The sequence below is a fragment of the Phoxinus phoxinus genome, assembly GCF_949152265.1.
Source record: "Phoxinus phoxinus genome assembly, chromosome: 7".
In the NCBI taxonomy this organism is placed as follows: domain Eukaryota; kingdom Metazoa; phylum Chordata; class Actinopteri; order Cypriniformes; family Leuciscidae; genus Phoxinus; species Phoxinus phoxinus.
The window spans coordinates 28,143,022-28,162,470 of NC_136882.1; the positions used below are offsets into that span (position 1 = coordinate 28,143,022).

At 38.9% G+C, this 19,449-nt stretch overlaps 1 protein-coding gene across 50 annotated transcripts in view; it reads right to left on the reverse strand.

The window, feature by feature from the left end:
- caska (calcium/calmodulin-dependent serine protein kinase a) overlaps positions 1-19,449 on the reverse strand; it is a 147,984-nt gene that overhangs the window by 70,791 nt on the left and 57,744 nt on the right. For all 50 annotated transcript variants that reach the window (XM_079619111.1, XM_079619122.1, XM_079619119.1 and 47 more), the window contains exon 2: positions 1,480-1,592. In XM_079619111.1, the coding sequence (XP_079475237.1) occupies positions 1,480-1,592 (113 nt within the window). The remainder of the gene's footprint in view (positions 1-1,479; positions 1,593-19,449) is intronic.

A 19,449-nucleotide genomic window follows, 5' to 3' on the forward strand; every position in this document is an offset into this window, starting at 1 on the left:
AAAATAGTCCATGTGACTACAGTGGTTCAACCTTAATGTTATGAAGCGACGAGAATACATTTTTGTGTGCAAAAAAAAAGAAGAAAAAAAAAGAACTTTATTCAACAATTTATTCTCTTCCACGCCGTTCACGTCAGTCTATCGGTGGTCAGAAAGCTCTCGGATTTCATTAAAAATACCTTAATTTGTGTTCCGAAGATGAACGAAGGTCTTACGGGTTTGGAATGACATGAGGGTGAGTAATTAATGGCAGAATTTTCATTTTTGGGTGAACTAACCCTTTAAGGGAGACTCGCAGACTATAATCTCAATACTGTACAGATGGAGTCTACCTGTCAGTCGCCCTGTTAGCTGAATAAGTTTGGATGGTCCACTACCGGTACTAGCTTTTCTTTTTTTTTTTGTCAATCAAGCTTCATTTACATGTCAATCTAGGATCAGTCTGTGTCTCACACAAATACATGCCACAAACATAAAAAAAAGGGCCAAGTTTCTTCATTAACTCCAAAATTGAGCATTGCAAAGTGTCAGGGAAACAGAGAACAGTGAGAGGCAGTTGTTTAGTCCACTCTAAATAAGTGAATGTGACCTCTAAACAGAAGAGGATGAAAAAAAAAGGTGTGACATACAGTACTTCATTTCTTCTAAGCAAAAAACAGACAGCACCAAGGGTGCAGTCAGTGGTTTTTTTTGTTTTTTTTGGGGGGGGGGGGGGGGGGGGGGGTTGGGGGGGTAAAAATACAGTAAAAGCAGTACTATTGTGAAAGATTATAATTTAAAATGACTTTTTTTTCCTGTTTTAATATATTTCTTAAATATATATCAAAGCTGAGTTTCCGGTGTCTGATTTATTTAACAAAAACACACTAAGCTAAACCAACACACACAGAGCAAGACATGGAATACACTAAACCTACTGTTTCTAGATGCTCCCTAAGGTGCCATTTAAGATGAAATATGGGATCACACATAGATCATGCAACAAAGAGTCAGGTCTTCAAGGTTACTGTATCCCACTGTAATGTACTGTATGACCAGCAGGCCCATCCACTATCTCAGCAAAACAGACATGCTGCCCACTTATGGTATTATGTATATACATTACAGCAAAGTAGCACTTCATCTATTTTCACATCAACAAAGCAAAGCTAATTCCACAGTAAATTCTGGACAGCTGGATTAGTTATTGTAACCGCAGATGTTAAGAAGTTGAGCTGGTGGTCTAGACAGTTTATTTTGCATGAGAGCAGGATTTCATATCCAAAGGTTCTGATTAGAAAGTGGCTGATCTAATCAACACAAACACTGACGTTCAGTTTGTTTCATTTCCAGCCATAAGAGAAATAATTCAATGATTATTCTTGACAAAACAAAGATTATGTATTTTGAGCTCCGGAAAGCTCACAGCTGATGAATTCTCAACACAATCATCATCTAAAGATGAAAACAGTTGAGGATAACAGAGATGACGTGCGTTACCCTCTGTGCTGAGGCCAGGGCTGGAGGTGAATTTGGCCACATCCACAATCTTCACTGCAAACTGTTGACCCGTCTCCCTGTTGATGCATCTTCTTACCACGCTAAACGGCCCCCTGGAAAGGAAACAAACGTGTAAATTAGAGTCCTGCACATTTGGGGTTTGTTGATTAAATCAATATCAAGATTATATGGATGAGCAATGGTCAAAATAATCCTGATATATGATGCTATTTAACAATGGTAAATGAGATGTACACATCTTTTGAATTGCTGAAATAATTATTTTATTATTTAATATACTCAATTTAAAAATAAAATAAAATAATAGTGTGCATTATCCATTGCCAAGGCTATCTGTAGATTCTGGAACTGACACAGGGGGGAACTGCCACTTCTGGAAATCGGCCCAGCCAGTTGCCAATGATGATGATCCCCAAAAGTCTGATTTATTAGTCTATGACTGGTGATTGTATCATGTATAAACAGATGCCTACCGTACATATTCTGTGAGTGAGCTAATAACAATAATTTGATCAATAAAAAAAATCTAGATCTTTTCCAAGAGAATAAATAAAAAAATCATAATTGGACATTAATACACAAGCCTGAACTTCCAGTGTGAACAGCTTTTCATTTAGTTGGCCCCAGCATTGCCTTTGTTTCCTCTTCTCGCAAAATAATTGAGCTATTGTTGCTGTCTTGCTGTTCTGACCCATAAACCTGTTAAATGTAATCTTTAAATGGTGAGATTACACAGCCATAATCCATTCAACAAAAAATATTCACACTGACAGCGATTCACAAAAACAAAGAGCTCAGAAGTCATTCGTTTTCAATCAGTTTGAAGTGGCATTAATCGTTGACAAGGTAACAAAATTCCACATTATCCAAATAAGCAGAGAACTGCAATGAAGCTGACAGTTATTACAGCTTATTGACTTATTAACAATGAGAGAATTTCAAACACTGTCATTATTGAGCCATACTGTATATGGCTCAATAGACAAAAGTTGAGCGGCTGAACCGAGAAGCATGTCCTCTTTCTAGGAATGAATAAATGCAATGAACAATGATAATGATGGGCACGCTCTTTCTGGGCTGAGTGTTTGAGGAACAGGGGAGTATGGGGGCTGGGGAGAGGTTGGCTTTCCGTGAAGAGCTGTGATCAGACTTCCCAAAGCCTTTAACCCTCAGCATGAGCTCAGAGTGTTTCTGCCGGCCTGAAGAGAGATGGCAGCAGAGAGATCACTGGAGCAAGTTTTGCTTCGGTTTGTGTGCAGTGGGTGGATTGCCGATAGGCCTGTTTTCTGTATCTGTGCTACAGGTAAAGATGTACAGTACAATCAGTCGTTCAAAATAAATACAGCAGAACGCAATGTGACGGGGTCGTGTATCATCTTAAAGTGAATAATTTTCTATGATGACCATCTAAATGTACATTATCTTATATTCCTACTTAACAAATAATAAATGTATTTACAAGGAAAACTTATTTGAGTAAATGCCAACTCATTTCAAAAGAGAGGAACATTTTTTTTCTCATAATTATGAAGCTTTAAAAAACATTAAACAATAAAATCTGAAAATCTTTGGTCAACACAGGAATCACTTTATCCAATTTTAAATATTTTTTTCTTAGGACTTAGCTTCAAGTTTGTTAGATCAGATCATCTTTCGTGTAGTAAAAAAATTTAAATTGTTCCTCTACAGTGAGCGAAAATGTGCTGGTGTGATATTTACATAGAATACACTAAGCTCAGTGTGGCCACATTTTCAAACTTGACATTTATTCTCTATATTACTGCCGGAGAGTCGGTAAGAATTTTCACCCTCCTCCTCGGGTACGCGGGTTACATTTCATTACAGACGACCCAGTTCTCTCTGCCCCACAGATATCTAGACAGACATAAAAATAGACAGACTTTATGAAATACGTTTTATCAGAACCTCTCTGTACAGTTCCTAGGTCAGTACTCCGGAGAGAACACTTTCTGGCTGACTTCTGTCTTCCTGTCATCCGAGTTCTCTGGCTGAACTGTTAACAAACTGCAGGTGCATTGAACGTGTGGAGGACAAAGTTCAGCATTCTCTCTAGACTCCGGCTGCGTCCAAAAGCTGATAAATGCGGTCGGAAGGCATCAGGGCATGTCCGAAGACAATGTTATCTTAACTTCCTCTCTCCTGAGAAACCTTCAGTTAAGGCATAGATGTATCCTTAACTGCCTTTAAGGATACATCCCACATAATATCCCACAATCCTGTGCGTTCCATTCCATGACAAAAAATAAATATGGCATCTGAAAGTTGCGTTTGGTGCTGCTCAGTTTCTGTGAAAATTTTAATTTTTGACCAACATTTTCCACTTTTGATGTTATTTCTAGCAAGAACTAAGGAAAACAGCTTGTAGGCTATACAACAAGTCACATAACGCTACATTTACCTCAAGAAAGCTATTCAATGTCCATAAACTCATTAGTTAGCTAGACAAACTAATTCTAGAGAAGAGCATTTTGTTGAAAATGCAATGTATTAGTTATTCATTCTATTTTTAATTAACCTGTTAGTTATGTCTTCATTGTTTAATGTATGTATGAATGAATCTGTCACGAAAACAAGGTATTACAGTTCATTGTTGTTTAAATGTTATATTTCTGTTATTAAAAAGTTTATATAAAAACTGCTTTACGTGTAGGGAATTTGTACAACTCAGTTTTAGCTTTGAGTGTTGAATATTAAATAGGTTAGGTCGGTGCATCCTGATTTTTTGGTTTCAGCCCAGAATTTTTATTCCGGTGCATGCCTAGAAAATACTATTATATTAATTAAATAATTGCTTAGTTATCACCAAAGCTTTTATGTTTCGTGAGGTACCTTCGTGCGCAAATGCTGCCTTCAAAGTCATTGCCTGCGAAGTCATTGTCTGCTAAGGCAGCGAAGCAACAAGTCAGCTGCCAAAGTCTGTCTGAAACTAAAGGCTGCTGCTTTGCTACCCAGGCAGTCATTTACTAAATAGAGCTTACCAAAGAACTTACAAAGAAAACACCAAAATAAATAATTTCAGACCAACTGCCAAATAAATATGCCCATAACTGATGAACAAACATAAATAAATAAAAATCTGCATTAGACGTAAGCAAGTAAATATGCGGAGAGAACACTTCATGATGGAACCATTATTACCTCCAGAACTCAAAAAGAGATACACAGACCTAGGAGATTGTTCATATCATATACGTGTGTGTGTGTGTGTGTGTGTGTGTGTGTGTGTGTGTGTGTGTGTGTGTGCGTGTGCGTGTGTGTGTGTGCGTGTGCGTGTGCGCGTGTGTGTGTGTGTGTGTGGCCAGCAAAGAACAGCATTTTTCAGACCAAGCTGTGCTCAAACATATACAGGACTCGGATCAGGACTGCAATGCTCTCACATTCTCTCATTCACTCACATCTCCACAATTAAATTTTAAAAAGCACACAAACACACAGGCTGTTGCGGAGTTTTGTCCTATGAGTCATGACTTGAGAAAATTTGTTTATAAACGGAGCATTTGCTGAGATTTACTAAAGCAATCAGCCACAAGGTTAAAAGGTCTTGTTTGGCACAGCCCAATGAATGGAAAATCAGTCTCACATTACATTAGAGATTTTGAAATAGACACAATGAGCTGCCAATAAGCCAGGAAAATCAGGGAGATGGGCAAAAAATCAATGTGTGTTGTATGACCTTTACATGATAAAAGAACATGGTTTTAACGTGTTAACATGACCTTACACATTGTCATATTATTCTAAGAATTGGTTTAAGATGATTAACGTAAAGAAAATCTAATCTCACGTCCTTACGGCAGTCTGCTGACGTTCAAGACTCTGAAAAAAACAAGCAGATGCTTCTTAATAAATAATGTGATCTGCATTTAAAGCAAAAGTCTATTCTGATTCAGCTATAAAATTGCAATGCCGGCAAACTGGAGAAGAATGAAAATTGAAGAGGTGGTTGAGTGCTTATTATTATCACTATATCTTGCTAATATGGGTGCGAGAGGGGCTGTGTTTTCCCCAACACAAACTGCAGGAGCAGATGGCATGAGGCACAAAGCCGCTTACTGGCAGAGAGCCGAAGACCAGCCATGCGTAGCTCAGAGCTGGACGCGGCCAGACTAAACTGCTAGAACTGTGGATGCATGACACTCAGAAGCACCATAACATCTGAATGAGCTTTATCTACTCAATCTGTCATGATCCTCATGTTGTTCTTAGTGCAAATGTTCCCTAGACGTTATGTAAATGACGTTATGTACTGTATATAACACCAACCAGAAATGCAAATATCATGTAGTTGCTCTAAGATGTCTCTTCTCTTTAAGGTATAAGGAACATGTGCATTTATCTGCACTGTTGGAGTCCTGAAGGAGCTCATTGTAGTAGAGTTTGATGGCAGGCTAAACGGACTGACTGTTGTATTTGTGGAAAAAACTAGTCATACTTATTGGGGAACATCTTCCTGTAATATTCTGTAATATAACAACTGAAATCACAAGAGGTTTAGTCTCAATTTTCTTCCCAACAAAGATCTGAACAATCAGTATTTCAAGGTTCATCAAAGATGAAGATTTTTCATCTCAACAGTCATAAAAGGTACCTTGAAAAAGAAAGAAAAGTCACAATGGTCTCTCTGAAATTGCAGTTTTTCCAAAATAGAATCTCATTTATTTTATTTACCGGTATTAATTGAAATTTATTACATTTATTTTATATAGAGCTTTTCATTATACTAGTAACTTTGTATAACACTAGTAAACTTCACAGAGATTTTTAAGATTTATTTCTCCAATTGGTTTTTGATTTGATGGTTGTCGTAGAAGTTACATAGAGGACCGTGTGTCAAATCTTCTGACACTGCCAGAAGTTTGTCGGACAACGGTCATTAATCTGCTGTTGGTGAACATTTCAAACAAGCGATCAGAGACTTACAGGAGGCCTAGGATCCGAGGAATCTTTTAGGATTCTCAACATTTGACTCAAACGGCCAAATCGTGTCCAAAATAGTACAGTGTGCACCTGGCTTTACTTAAAAACAAATGAAAGGAAACGCCAAACTCTCTTTTTTCAGGGAAAAAGAAAAAGCATTAGGCAACCAGCACAGAGAGGAACATGTGAGGTGCACTGCTGTGCTGATTTATCATGGCATCATGAGAGCCTTTGCAAACCGAAGCGGTGCAGTAAGTGTGCATCGGCCATTCGCTCCCAGCAGCTGCTAGAGATGACAAGCACAAGCAGTGACATGCTGTAGCACACAGCAGGGATGCCGTGTTTGGTGCCAGAAAGAACCAGGCAGATTAGATAAGACCAGTGCAGACATGAGAACAGCGGGTACAGGTCACATATGCAGGATAAACAAGCCTGAGTAAACCACTTTACAGTAAATCGAGCAGGTGAATATTTCATTGAAGTGTCTTTCTGTGCAAAAGTGCTGAACGCAGGGATCATAAATAATGATGGACAGAGAAGATGTCCTCTGCAGCAGTGCATGACGGGGGGAAATGTGCCGGCAGGCAGAAATATGAGGAAGGAAGGAAATGCAGAGTAAAAAACACAGAGAGAGGTGACACAGGAAGATGAGAGAGAAGAGAAGTAGAGGAAGATGAGAGAATCGGTCAGACACACAGCGGGGAGGCTGGCAGGGGAAGAACGCTGGTGTTTGTGACAGCTGGTATCTGTTACAGTGAGCAAGAGATGATGGCGTAGGTGTAGGGTTTCTCCTGCGGAAGATAACTTCTCAGACGGCATGTGTGCGTGGGTACCTGCAGGACACCTGACCGCTCTCGGCTGTATGCTGGTGAAACTTGGCCACACTGCAGTCAGAAAACGTTATTTTCTCCAAGAATGGAACGATACAGTTTATATTATATACAGAGAGAGATGCCGCAGGAAAAGTGTCCAATAATTATTAGCATTAATTTGACTACAATAATCGTGGAACTTATTATAACATTATTCAAAATCCACTTGGCCCCCTCAGTTTGAATGGGCATCTTGCTGCTATGTTAAAGTCCCTCCTAGCCACCTCAAAAGCACAGGATCAGGATGTCAAGAAAAAAATAGTGTTCGTTATACATAAGGCAAAGGGTCTGTGTGTGCACAGGTGTGTGTACATGAAATAGTGCATGTGTCAATATAAGGTCAATGCATAAAGCAAACGGAACGACCACACTGCAATAAAAGGCAATGTGACAGGCAAATGAAGAATCTTAAATGCTTGTTAAGGCCTCGATTAATGTTCGCATTATCCACTCAAAACAAACACCATAAACGCCAAGCAGTCAACTCATCTTGTGTTTCAAAGAGAGCAGTAAATATGGGCACTAGAGTTATTTAAACAAAGGAAGAGACACAGGAAGAACTAGCATTCAAGAAAAATATGTTCGTCCAAGCATGAGAGTCTTGGATAAATTAATTTGAACTGCTAAACAAGATAAAATTGTGGTATTCAGCTGCAGAACTAAAAAAAGGGCAATCCTTTACAATAAGGTTTCATTTTGTTAGCATTAGCTATACGTTTTACAGCATTTATTAATAAAAAAGTTACGTTTTAAGTATATTATTCATTATTAATTCATGTTCATTAATATACATTAGCTAATGTTTTCATTACATGTTTTGCCTTTTTGAAACGTATATATAATTTGAACATATTAAATACCCGATTCAACAATTTTGTTAAATCAAGAACAAGAACTCATTTCATTTAATCAAAGGTGGTTTAGAGTTTCAAAACCACTCGCACATGGCCTCAAGGAATTGAGGCCATATTCATTAGAAGCGGATATGAAAAGGCTTTGTGTTCAACGGTGTCCAATTTCTTGCACTTTGTTTAATAAACTGCACTGTGCTGTACTCCACATAATTAACACAAGAACTCACTGCCGCTCTTTATGGCAGAATTAGCTGCCCGATATTTAACCGTAACTGATAAAAGGGTTGACTGATTGTGTTCACTGACAGGGCAGTAGAGATTTCATTAGAGTGAGATGTAAATCTAGATGATTAAGACACTGCCATCGCTCCAACACTTGAGTTTGAACTGCAGTAGACTGTGAAAATCATCTCCAAAATTGCATGCCATCTAGGAGACAAGAAGAAAGACAAAAAGTGGGGTCTAAATAAAAACCCGCTCAAGTGACTAATTCAAGGAGGAAATTAAACTAAAAGGAAAGGAAATCAATTTTATAAAGATAAGAGCCACTGAAGCCACAATGGTAACCGGAAGATCTGCAATAGCTGGATGCAGAGGGTGAAAAGGAGGCCTGTGGAGAGAAGTATACTGCTTCGGCTCTCCACGGGACATTCAGGAAGTCTTGGAGGAGTGCAGCTGCACGAAAGAGCGACCAGTGCTCTGAACTCATCATTGCTCTGTGAACAACTGCATTGGACCAGGGTTTTTATGAAAGAAGTCATGAAAAAAAAAATTCTTTGCATTGCTATTTTCATTTGAAATTCCATCATTTCATGGCAATATGTGATTAGATTTTAAAGTGCACCAAACGATCACAAACAGTCTATTATGTAATCATGACTGGCCTAGAGGCAACACGGCCTTACAGAAAAGAAAAAGGACAGATATTCCAGTACCTTCCTTAATACCTTTCAGCTCTAAACAAATCAAAATCACAATGTCAGCCTAGATACAAACACCCACACACGTTAGAAAGGACGTTAGAGACATGCCCGCCAGGGCCGGTGAGATATGTGAATCATAAAACCTGCCAGTTTTACTCAAAAAAAAAAAAAAAAAAAAAAAACCTTAAAAGACCCTCGTTCTAGAATCCCCATCTGTCCCAGGAACGTGATTTAAAGAAAGTCCCTCCGTGTCCTTACAAAGGGAATTCATCACAAAAAGAGGTCAGTACTGTAAATGTCATGTGTTTTACAGCATGCTCGTCGAGTGGATATTATAGCCTTCAGCGAAGTGGAGAAACAGGAGTGGTGTGTGAGGGGACATGCTGCAGTATTTCTGCCCCCTGCATCTCTGACAGCACACAACAGTCAATACTCGCATACCACCTGCCTGCAAAAAACACACGCTGGAAAACTGGAGAGGCTGTGGAGGCTGTTTTTACTGACTGCTCTATTTGTGGTGCTGGTACAAAGAGTCAGAGACTGAGCAGCTATGTTTCAAATACTAGCGAACTGCCTCGCAGTTAGGGGTGGGGAAAAAAATCGATTCTTAGATGCATCGCGATGCGGACGTGGACGATTCTGAATTGATTCACAAATGCCAAAAATCGATTTATTTATTTATTTTTTATCGATAATAACGTAACATTGACGGAACGCAAAAGACGGAACTCTGAAGCGTGGAAACAATATTGTCAAAGCTTCCACCCGGCTCGGAAAGGGCAAAGCGCATTACACAATCAATCGCAACTTTTATTGCCAAGGATTTGCATCCAGTCGTTGAGAACCAGGGACGTCCCATCTCGGAGATATTTTACAGACACAGCGATCCCCACACTCTACAACAAGACCAAAACTGAAGTCATGGAATCACTGAAGAAAGCGGGTAGGATAGCTGTAACATGTGATGCGTGGACATCCGTATTTTATGTTAATAGAGATTCAGAATATGTTGAAGTTTGTTATAATTTGTTATTGTTGTGATTTTTACTGTAGTGAATTTACTGTTGTGAAATGGAAAATCAATAATCGAGAATCGTTAATATTCGAAAATCGACTGTAATCGAATCGGGACTTCAATAATCGTAATCGAATCGAATCGGGAAATCAGACAGATTAACCACCCCTACTCGCAGTGTCTATAGGCCACTAGCTTCTCAGACAGTCTCATTAACAAAATGGAACCTAATGAGTGTCCCTCTCGTGCTCGTTCATGTAATGGCAGTGAATAGCAACTAGCATCAAGCTTTTAAAAAGGACACAAAAGTATCACAGAATGGCCTGATGCTTCACGTGTCGTATATCCCACGTGTTCTGGGGGTATATGATATGATTCAGTAAAAAAAAAAAAAAAAAAAAACTAAGTTAAATGTATTATTTAAAGCTGCCGTCGGCAAGATTTTTTTGATCATATTCACTGAAACCGAAGCTATGCTCCGACAGAACAACATAAATCAGGCAGTTTTAGAAAAAAAAAAACGCGCTTCTACCTCCACCTGGAGCCTGTTATTTGTTTTGCAAAAATCCACCGCTCCCGGTTCTTCTGGTCCAGTCAGCACAGGGGGTTGTGAGATCTGACTGTCAATCACAGTTCGTGCAGACTCCACAGATCCCCCCTCGCGCACGTTACTTACAATATCACATGCACACGCCTGAAGTTCGCAGGTGTGTTGGATTGTGCGAAGCGTGATGGCGGAGAGAAAATCTACTAACAAGCTTCCAATTCCTCGGTTAACAACCAGAGCTAGGAGGTCCAAAACAACCAAGGAAAAGAAAACATGGTAAGTACTCCATGGTGTTGATCGATGCTGAAGAGGGCACGCGTTCACAGAAAAACTAGTGCACACGCACTGACGAGCACAAACTCGATGGGAGGGTGCTCGGTGGTAGTGGGGGAGGGGCATGGGAGTTGTAAACATTCAAAACTTTGGCTAAGTCCACTCAATCTGCCAGACCTGCCGACTGCAGCTTTAACGAAAATCCTGACCTTGGCCATTGGTCTTCTGTACACCACTATGCGACTCTAATAGCGCAAGAGTTGAGTTCACTCCGACTCGCCCAGAAAAAAGCAAACAATTTGTGAGAAATCAAGACTAAGAAAAACATGATATACAATAAATAATGACATGATAAAACATTAAATACAATCCATGTACTTTCTACTCTGAGGTGAATATATCAGTTGTGTTCATCACAACAAGAAGTTATCACGTTCACATCTGTCAAATGTCATTCTGACTACCGGAGTTTCGGTCTGGAGATATTCAACTCAGTGAAGAAAGTATGCAGATACTTTTTTGGGATTACTATGTTTATTTAATTTAGCATTTGTCTTGCCCAGAAAAAGCACAAAAGTTGTGAGAAATCAAGACGAGTCGGAGTGAACTGTGGTGCTAATGAGTCTCACGAACACGCACGACATCGTGTAGCCGTATACAGAAGACCAATGGCCATGGTCAGGATTTTTGTGAAATACATTAAGTTTCAGATTGTTTTTTTTGACCAAATCCTATTGTATACCCCCAGAATATGTATTGTAAATTAAATAATTGTATATATAAAGTTGATTAATCTATAAAAAAATATATAAAAAAACGGATGATCACAATAACTTAAATCCAAGGAGCTCTAAAATAACTTTTAGATTTTTGTATCAGAGGCTTAAGTTGGCATCTTTTAACTTAATGCTTCATGTGTTGACGACTCCATTCCTGTAGACCATCTACAAATATTAAATCCACAAATAAAATGTTCAGGTTACAACTCCATCTGTTTGAAGAAGAAGAACTTTTTTTTTTTATCTTTCAATCTTGTTATAAAAAGAACTTGAGTAACATTTATTTAGTTAGCTTTTGAAACAGGAAAGAAAAAATACAGTTTTTGCTCAATACTAATTGAAAAATTATTCATTTATATGTCCTGCACTGGAGAGAATTGGTGTTTTTTCAAACAAAGTTACTGTATATCGGTATCAGCATCGGCCAAACCGAGTTGAAAAATATCAGTATATCAGAAAAATATTGGCATACCGGATATCGGCAAAGCTCGACTAATATAATGCATTTAATATTTTATAAAGGATTTTACTTCCAGAACTTGACTTATGTTGTTAAGCTACATTGCACACACAAACAATAATTGAAATCTATTATCATCTTATCTATTTTAATAATTAGCTACATTTTTACTCTTTGAAAGCCATATCAGGAACATATGATGACAAAAAAAACTGTTTAACAAGAAAGTGGGAGTGTGTAATACAGAAACAACAGCAGGAATATTTGATGCTGGGATTGCAGCAAATCACATGCACTAAATTCTAATTTGCATTCACAGTTCACACACAAATTAAAAAAGTGGACAAAAAGTCAGTTCATGTCAGCGACAGTCAAAAGCCCTGCAGCAGCAGAACAACACAGGAAGGTTCCCTCCCAAGGAAGGAAAAAATCATATCAAACGTTACTTCTGAGAAGAGAGCAAACATTTGGGAAATGAAGCCTAAGTGGAATTTATTAGCATATATTCTGCAGAATAAAGCAGCTAATTTCTTCTTCTCCTCCCCTCGGTCTCTTATCGACAGTCTGCTGCGCGCAAGCACTCACACACACAGCTCTACAGGAAAGAGATATCACACGCATCATGGGACAGGCGCTCCATACAAACACGTGCATCAAAACCTCTTTACTGTCATAATTGCATGAAAACAAACAAAAGGATGCATCACTCCAACAGTTGTTATAGTCAAAAGAAGACCTACCAACCACAGTTGGAGATAAATTACCTGGCTGGCATGAGATCAAACGTCTTCATTTCTTCTCCTTTTGGACAGATGGAATACAGAGTGCGCTCACTGAATACACACCAGTGTAAGAAGACCACCAGTTCCCCACCTCGAAAACAGTTTAACCCCTGAATCTATTTAGTGTAATTTATGTTCAAATGCTGTTTATCTCTGTCACCCAAATCAAGATCATTGTTTTGAGACCAATACTTTTCTGAATACAAAAAAAGAATGTGTGTGTGAGTGTACAGTGATGGAAAAGTGTTGAGAGAGAGGTTGTTTCATGTTCACTTCATTATCTGCTGCTCTGCATCAGTTCTCCTCTTTCGGTCTTAATGTTTGAACTGACCACAAGCAATCTCACACAGCTAATGCTTCCCTCACCGTGAACTCTCACTGCCTAATATGCTCTTCATCGTATTATCAGTACAACCGAGAGGTTAAGTGGACCTTTCTGATATAATAAGATGATTTGTGTGTCTTGTGTCAATGTGTCTAGCACCAAAACAGGCTTAATTGAGTATGTATCTGCTGTCCCTAGTCTCAGATTCTTATAACTAACCAGACTAGTTTTACTACTGAAAATGTACGACTTTCACATGGCACAATGCAAATCTGAAAAAAAACAATTGCAAGCTAATTGCTTTTATTAAAACAGTGGAAAGAGCCATTTTATTTGTATAATAAACAAAGCATTTTTAATCCTGTAAATCCTGACATATGTGAAAAATACAATTGTTTGAAATGGAACCGTTGGAACAGACAAAAAAAAAAGTGTACATGCATCAGGTTATGACTCATTTAGTATGATAAAATAGAATATGTAGCTAACAATTCTTACTTCATTTTATTTAGGATGTAGCCATCAGATGACCTTTTGATATGATCTAACCTTCTAACCTTTTGACTCAATATAACCTTGGTCAAATAGAACTTTGGAAATGGACTCAATGTTCTGTTCTTTGACTATATTGTGAAATGATTGACTGAAATATTAACCCCTTACTAAGTTTTTTGATATTTTGCTTTAAACTATTTAACCAATCATATTGATAGAGCGTGACATGTTAGTCATGATGATTCTATTTTGATGTGTCTGGCTTTATCCTATAAAGCCTGTTGTATTCTTCTGTTGGGTCGAGATTCTCTGAGAACTGTTCGAGAACTCCCGGCCCTTTTGAATAAAGCACCTGAGGGACATTTACTGAAGTCTGTCTCTTTTGTTATTTATGCTGCAGAGCAAAGAAGTTAGGGTAAGAGAAGATTGGGCCAGTTGTCGACGGAAGACGCAGAGAGCTAGAGTATAAAGGTTATTAAGTGTCGATTGGAAGACGCCATGAGTGTTGATATGAAGACGCCAGATTTATTTATTAAGTGTCGATTTGCAGACGCTAGATAGTCAGGTTTAGGGAGAAATCCATTACAGTTTCATACAAACACTCTCAAATTTGGCATGGAAAAACAAATCTTGCAGTTTATTCAAATTCTATATGATAGTTTCAAGTGGGAGAGATGTGTCTTCAGGGGCTTTGTCAAGCATCCAAACTGGCTAAGCTATAAGCTCGACACGGAAAGAATTTAATAACCGACAGCCTGATATAAAAATCTAACAATACACTGTTATACCGTTTCAAAGAGACATTTTTTTAAAGATATGAATGAATTTTCTGGAAAAAAAAAAGTTCAAATAAAATAAAAGTTGTAAATTAAAGATTTCTACATGAATCTGTTCTCAAAGTTTTCCTCGACTGTGAATGATTCCTCCAAGGTAATGTGCCGTTTTCCTTGTCTCTTTGTTTTGCTCTGTTCTGACAATCTCCTTTCATTGGCGGTTTAAGAAAACAATACGTTGGCAGCATCACAGGAAGAGACAATTGTTCAAAGACATGCTCGCCCCCGCTAACACACTGCTGCTGAGATTCAAGCAATAATAAACCGCCAAACCACAGAGGTACAAAGCAATAACCAAACACATGTTTAGCTCACAGTAGGGGAAAGACCTGCCCTGTCTGACTGTGCAATCTCCAGATGGAGGGATAGACCTGATCTCAGGTCATAAGAAGCTTTGTAAACTAGACAACACTGCCTCAAGACATCCAACACCAAAACCACCTTGGTTTTAAGCAGAAAATCAACAAACTTGTGTAAGGTTAGCCTTAAGGTGAGCAAAGCAAAACTGATGTGAGATCAGAGCGACGACGAGTCTCTAAACTGAGAAAGCCGCAGCAGAGGCGGAAGTCATAGTATCTGAGCGGGATAGATGAAGAGTGAAGGAGCAGGAGACAGGGAGACAGACAGAGAGCAGGGGACAGCAGACAGACAGGCGGATGGATGGATGCTCCAGGCGATCCTCGGGGGTCTGTGGCAGAGCAGACAGCAACCTTAGCTTCCATTAGAGGCGCGTCACTCTGCACCTTTCCTCCAGACAGTGCTAATGATTTCCTGTCAGCGCTGGCCAACACACACAAACACACAGACGACTGCATGAGCTGTAGGAAGCACTTACCACAGCAAATAACCGAAGATGATACATAAGCTAGAATGCTGAACAACTTCAAACTTAATTTCCAGAGACAACAAGAAGTGGAAAGGCACTAGAAAAGATGTCCAGTTTGTCATGACCTATCATGGGCATCATGAATAAACGTTTTTTTTTTGTTTGTTTTTCTCTTGTTGTACTACTGCTGCAAACTATACACTGGCAAATTAAGCTAGTTTCTAAATTTTTGGCCACGTCTGATTACAATCAGATACAAAGGATATTCGCAAATGCATTTGATTTAATTGATTTTAATTACTGAATTTATGGTCTGTTCATCACAAAGATGTAACAAATATATAATATATCTGTGTGTGACGGTCCACAGATTGAATGCGGAGGGGAGTTCAGCTTCACTGGAGACGCACGATCAACAAACTTTTACCCTTCATTTAAAACTATGTTGCGCTATATTCAGTTGCCCATGTCATTTTCACTGTGCTGTATGTAAAATGTGTTTTCTTGTCTTTATTTTAAGAAGTATGATTCCCGTTGTGCACAAACTTACCAGATAAGTGCCCTTTTGATTACGGTGTTAACTTCCTTGTTATTTTTTTTACAATTCCTTTATTTGTAAAAATACTGTAATAGAATTACATAATTAAGTGGCCATCTAAAGTATAAGTGTTTATTTGACAGATTAAAAAAAAAACTAAAATGATTAAATATATATATATATATATATATATATATATTTTTAATAATTTTTTTTTATTTTATTTTATCATTTTAGTTTTTTTTTAATCGGCTTTATATTGGCCATCTCTAAAAAAAAAAAATCAATATTGGTCGACCACTAGTGATGATGCTGTCTCTCTCTCTCTCCCTCTTCCATTTGCCTTTCACTTTCCACTGTTTGCTGGTCCTCTAGCGGCCAGCTGGTGTCAGCAGCTCTTTATTGAGAGCAGCTGCCACATCAGGTACCTGTGCCAGCTGGGCACACCGCCCTGTTGGCCACAGCTGCCACAGCGAATCAGAAAGCACTGCTGGCAGGGCAAATCTTGATGGAGCAGACGTGGAGAGATCTGTTGTCCGTGCGGCTAAGAGCCCTGGGCTGCCCAATGCAATGCCTGCTGTGCCTTTCTCCACAGTGGGCAGAGCACACAAGATCAATGTAGCCTCCAGCTGGCATCAACAACCTCAGGGGCAGGGTGTAGATTAAACACTGACGCCCAACTGGTAAAGAATGGCTCTACAATACAAATCAGTAAAGCTAGTGGAGAAAATCAGTGGATTGGGTTAAAGTAGTGTTGGGTGATATGCTCCAGTCATCAGCCTGTGAGATCTGCAGTGTGTGTGTGTGGGGTTGGGTCCCTTACTTGATCATTAACTTGCTTATTTATTTACTCAATTATTTATTTAATTATTTACTTTGTTTTATAATAAAAAAAATGTGTGAAAAATTAGGAAGAAAAAAAATATATAGCATATAATAGAAAGTAAAATTAAAGGAATTTCCTCCATTTGCCCTTTTACAAAAAGGAAGTGTGATGGCAGGCACTGTGGGTGATGAGCAGTGAGTCTGTCCAGGCCTCAGTGCCAGCTGGGCACAGCGTAACAGATTTAAAGGGAACAGGAAAAAGAAGAAAGAGAGACAGCCCAGAGCCCACTCCACTGGAAATCAGAGACAGGTACCGGTAATCTGTCTCAACCCTTCTCAATCAGACGAAAAACTTTCAATTTTCGCTCTCCATGCTACACTCAGCAAGAGAAACAGAGCAGTGGATTAAAAAAGACATGAAACTGAGAAACAACCGGAATGCACACTCACTTCAGTGTTTAAAATAGTCACAAAGCTTGACAAGAACATTACAGTTCAAAAGAAGAAGAACAAATATTGCACTAGGGGCTATTTATATTTAAAATAAAATAAAAAATAAAGAAATATAGATATTGTTTTAATAATACTGTAAATAATCTAGCAGCAGTTTCTGGTTGACATTCCGATATAGTAGGTGGCAGTATTGCACCTTAAAGGGAAAATCTGAAACACCTGAAAATCCTCTCATCATTTACTCACCCTCAAGTTGTTCCAAACCTGTATGAGTTTATTTCTTCTGCTGAACACAAAAGATGATATTTTGAAGAATATGGTTAACCAAACATTTGATGGGGCCCCATTTATTTTCATAGTATTTTTTTTCCATACTATGGAAGTCAATGGGGCCCATTAACTGTTTGGTCTAAATATTTTGGTTTTCATGATTTTCATTTTTGGGTGAACTATCCCTTTAATGCTGGTGCCATTAATCAGGCAAAAGCATGAGAGAACTCCTCAGTCTGCAGGAAGTGCCGATTAACAGTACTTTTTTTTAACGCTTTTGTAGTTATGGTTACAAACTCTCAAAAAAGAGCATTGTGTCTTAGTTACTTACATGAGAAAGATCTCAAACCAGCATCTACTAACCTGAAGGCAAAGCCGTTACACTTTACAGCTTCATTATTCTAGCACTATTAGGCTACGTTCAAACTGTCAGTCCAAATCCGAATTTTTCCCAAATTTTTGTGCATATCCGATTGAAAACCAATCAGATTTATTAGCAAGAGTGAACAGCACACAAAAAAAATAAAATAAATCGCATGAAATGCATTACAAATCCATTTTGAGCTACATTCATATGTGGTTTGAAATCCTATTCAAATCACATTTCTGGAGATCCGTTTCAGTCTGACCGCTCCGATCGGATTTCACGTGGTTTATGTGACTTTCACACGCCACATAAAATGTATACGGCAGACATTGTTAAAGGAAACATGCTGAATGTTGCAGCAGAAACAAGATTGTGTTGTTGCAAAGTGCCGGACTGGCAGAAAATGACAAAAAAACAGACATGTTTTGAAACCGGAGGAGACGACAGCATGGAATAAAGCCACGCATAGCCATCATCTCCTACAACCTTTCTGCCGCTGCATCATTAAACGCAGTAGTCCAGCGTGGCGGATACACATTGTCATGTTGTGAATAAGACATTGCAAGTATTGCAAACCCCTCCATGTTGCGGTTGTTGTTTTTGGCGTATGCCTACCAGCGCAACATCATTGCCATAGAAACCGATGCAGATATTCCGGAAAACGAAAGAGCGCCATGGGACACACAAATCGGATCTGAACAGTTGCGATACACTGGGTGGACATTTAATACTTTTAGATCAGATTCTAATCGGACACACAAATAATTGGATTTAGACTGACAGTGTGAACGTAACCTTAGAGGTCACGACGTCTGTGTCAGAACCAAAGGCTCAAAATGCTTATCAGCTCACCAGAGGGCTGACTGGCCACTCATTGACATCGAATCACATTTCAGACTCTCCTGCACTGTAAACGAGAACTAATAATAACTGTTAATACTGTGCTGAGGCCACTCCAGTTCATTATTCCTTATACAATACTTCATCTGTTGTCCAGCCCCACAGCTGTCCCTCTAGGCTACATGAGAGCATAAGGTCAGGTGAGTTGTGTGTCAGTATTGTTGCGGTATAAATGTACAGGAATAGAAGCATAAAAGTACACCCACACAGAATATAAAAAATAGCAATAATAAAGAAGTATGTGTCCAATTTTTTTAAATACCATATATGCATGTGAACGTGTGACCTGCATTGCCAAGACACAAACAAGCAGTCTGTATTACCCCATAAAGCCGCCACCAAGAAATATTTATGAGGCATGCGACTCCATTTCAAGCATTACCATCCGTCTGCTCACTGCCCTGCTGACACTCTAATCACATTTCCAACCCTCCACCACCTTGCCACTCTTCACTGCAAACCTTTCCTTTCTTCTTTGGAAGAAGGCCAGAGGAACAGCATTTCATCCTGTGCGGAGGCCTGTGCTTCAAACACGCTCAGTGTGTGTATTTGGCTCTGTTATCGGCGTGAGCGAGAGGTTTGACTCAGCACTTTAACAGCACACACATTCACCATTTTTATGCTATCCTGTATTAATCTTACAAATCCCCTTACATCTGGCTTCCTGGTGTGTG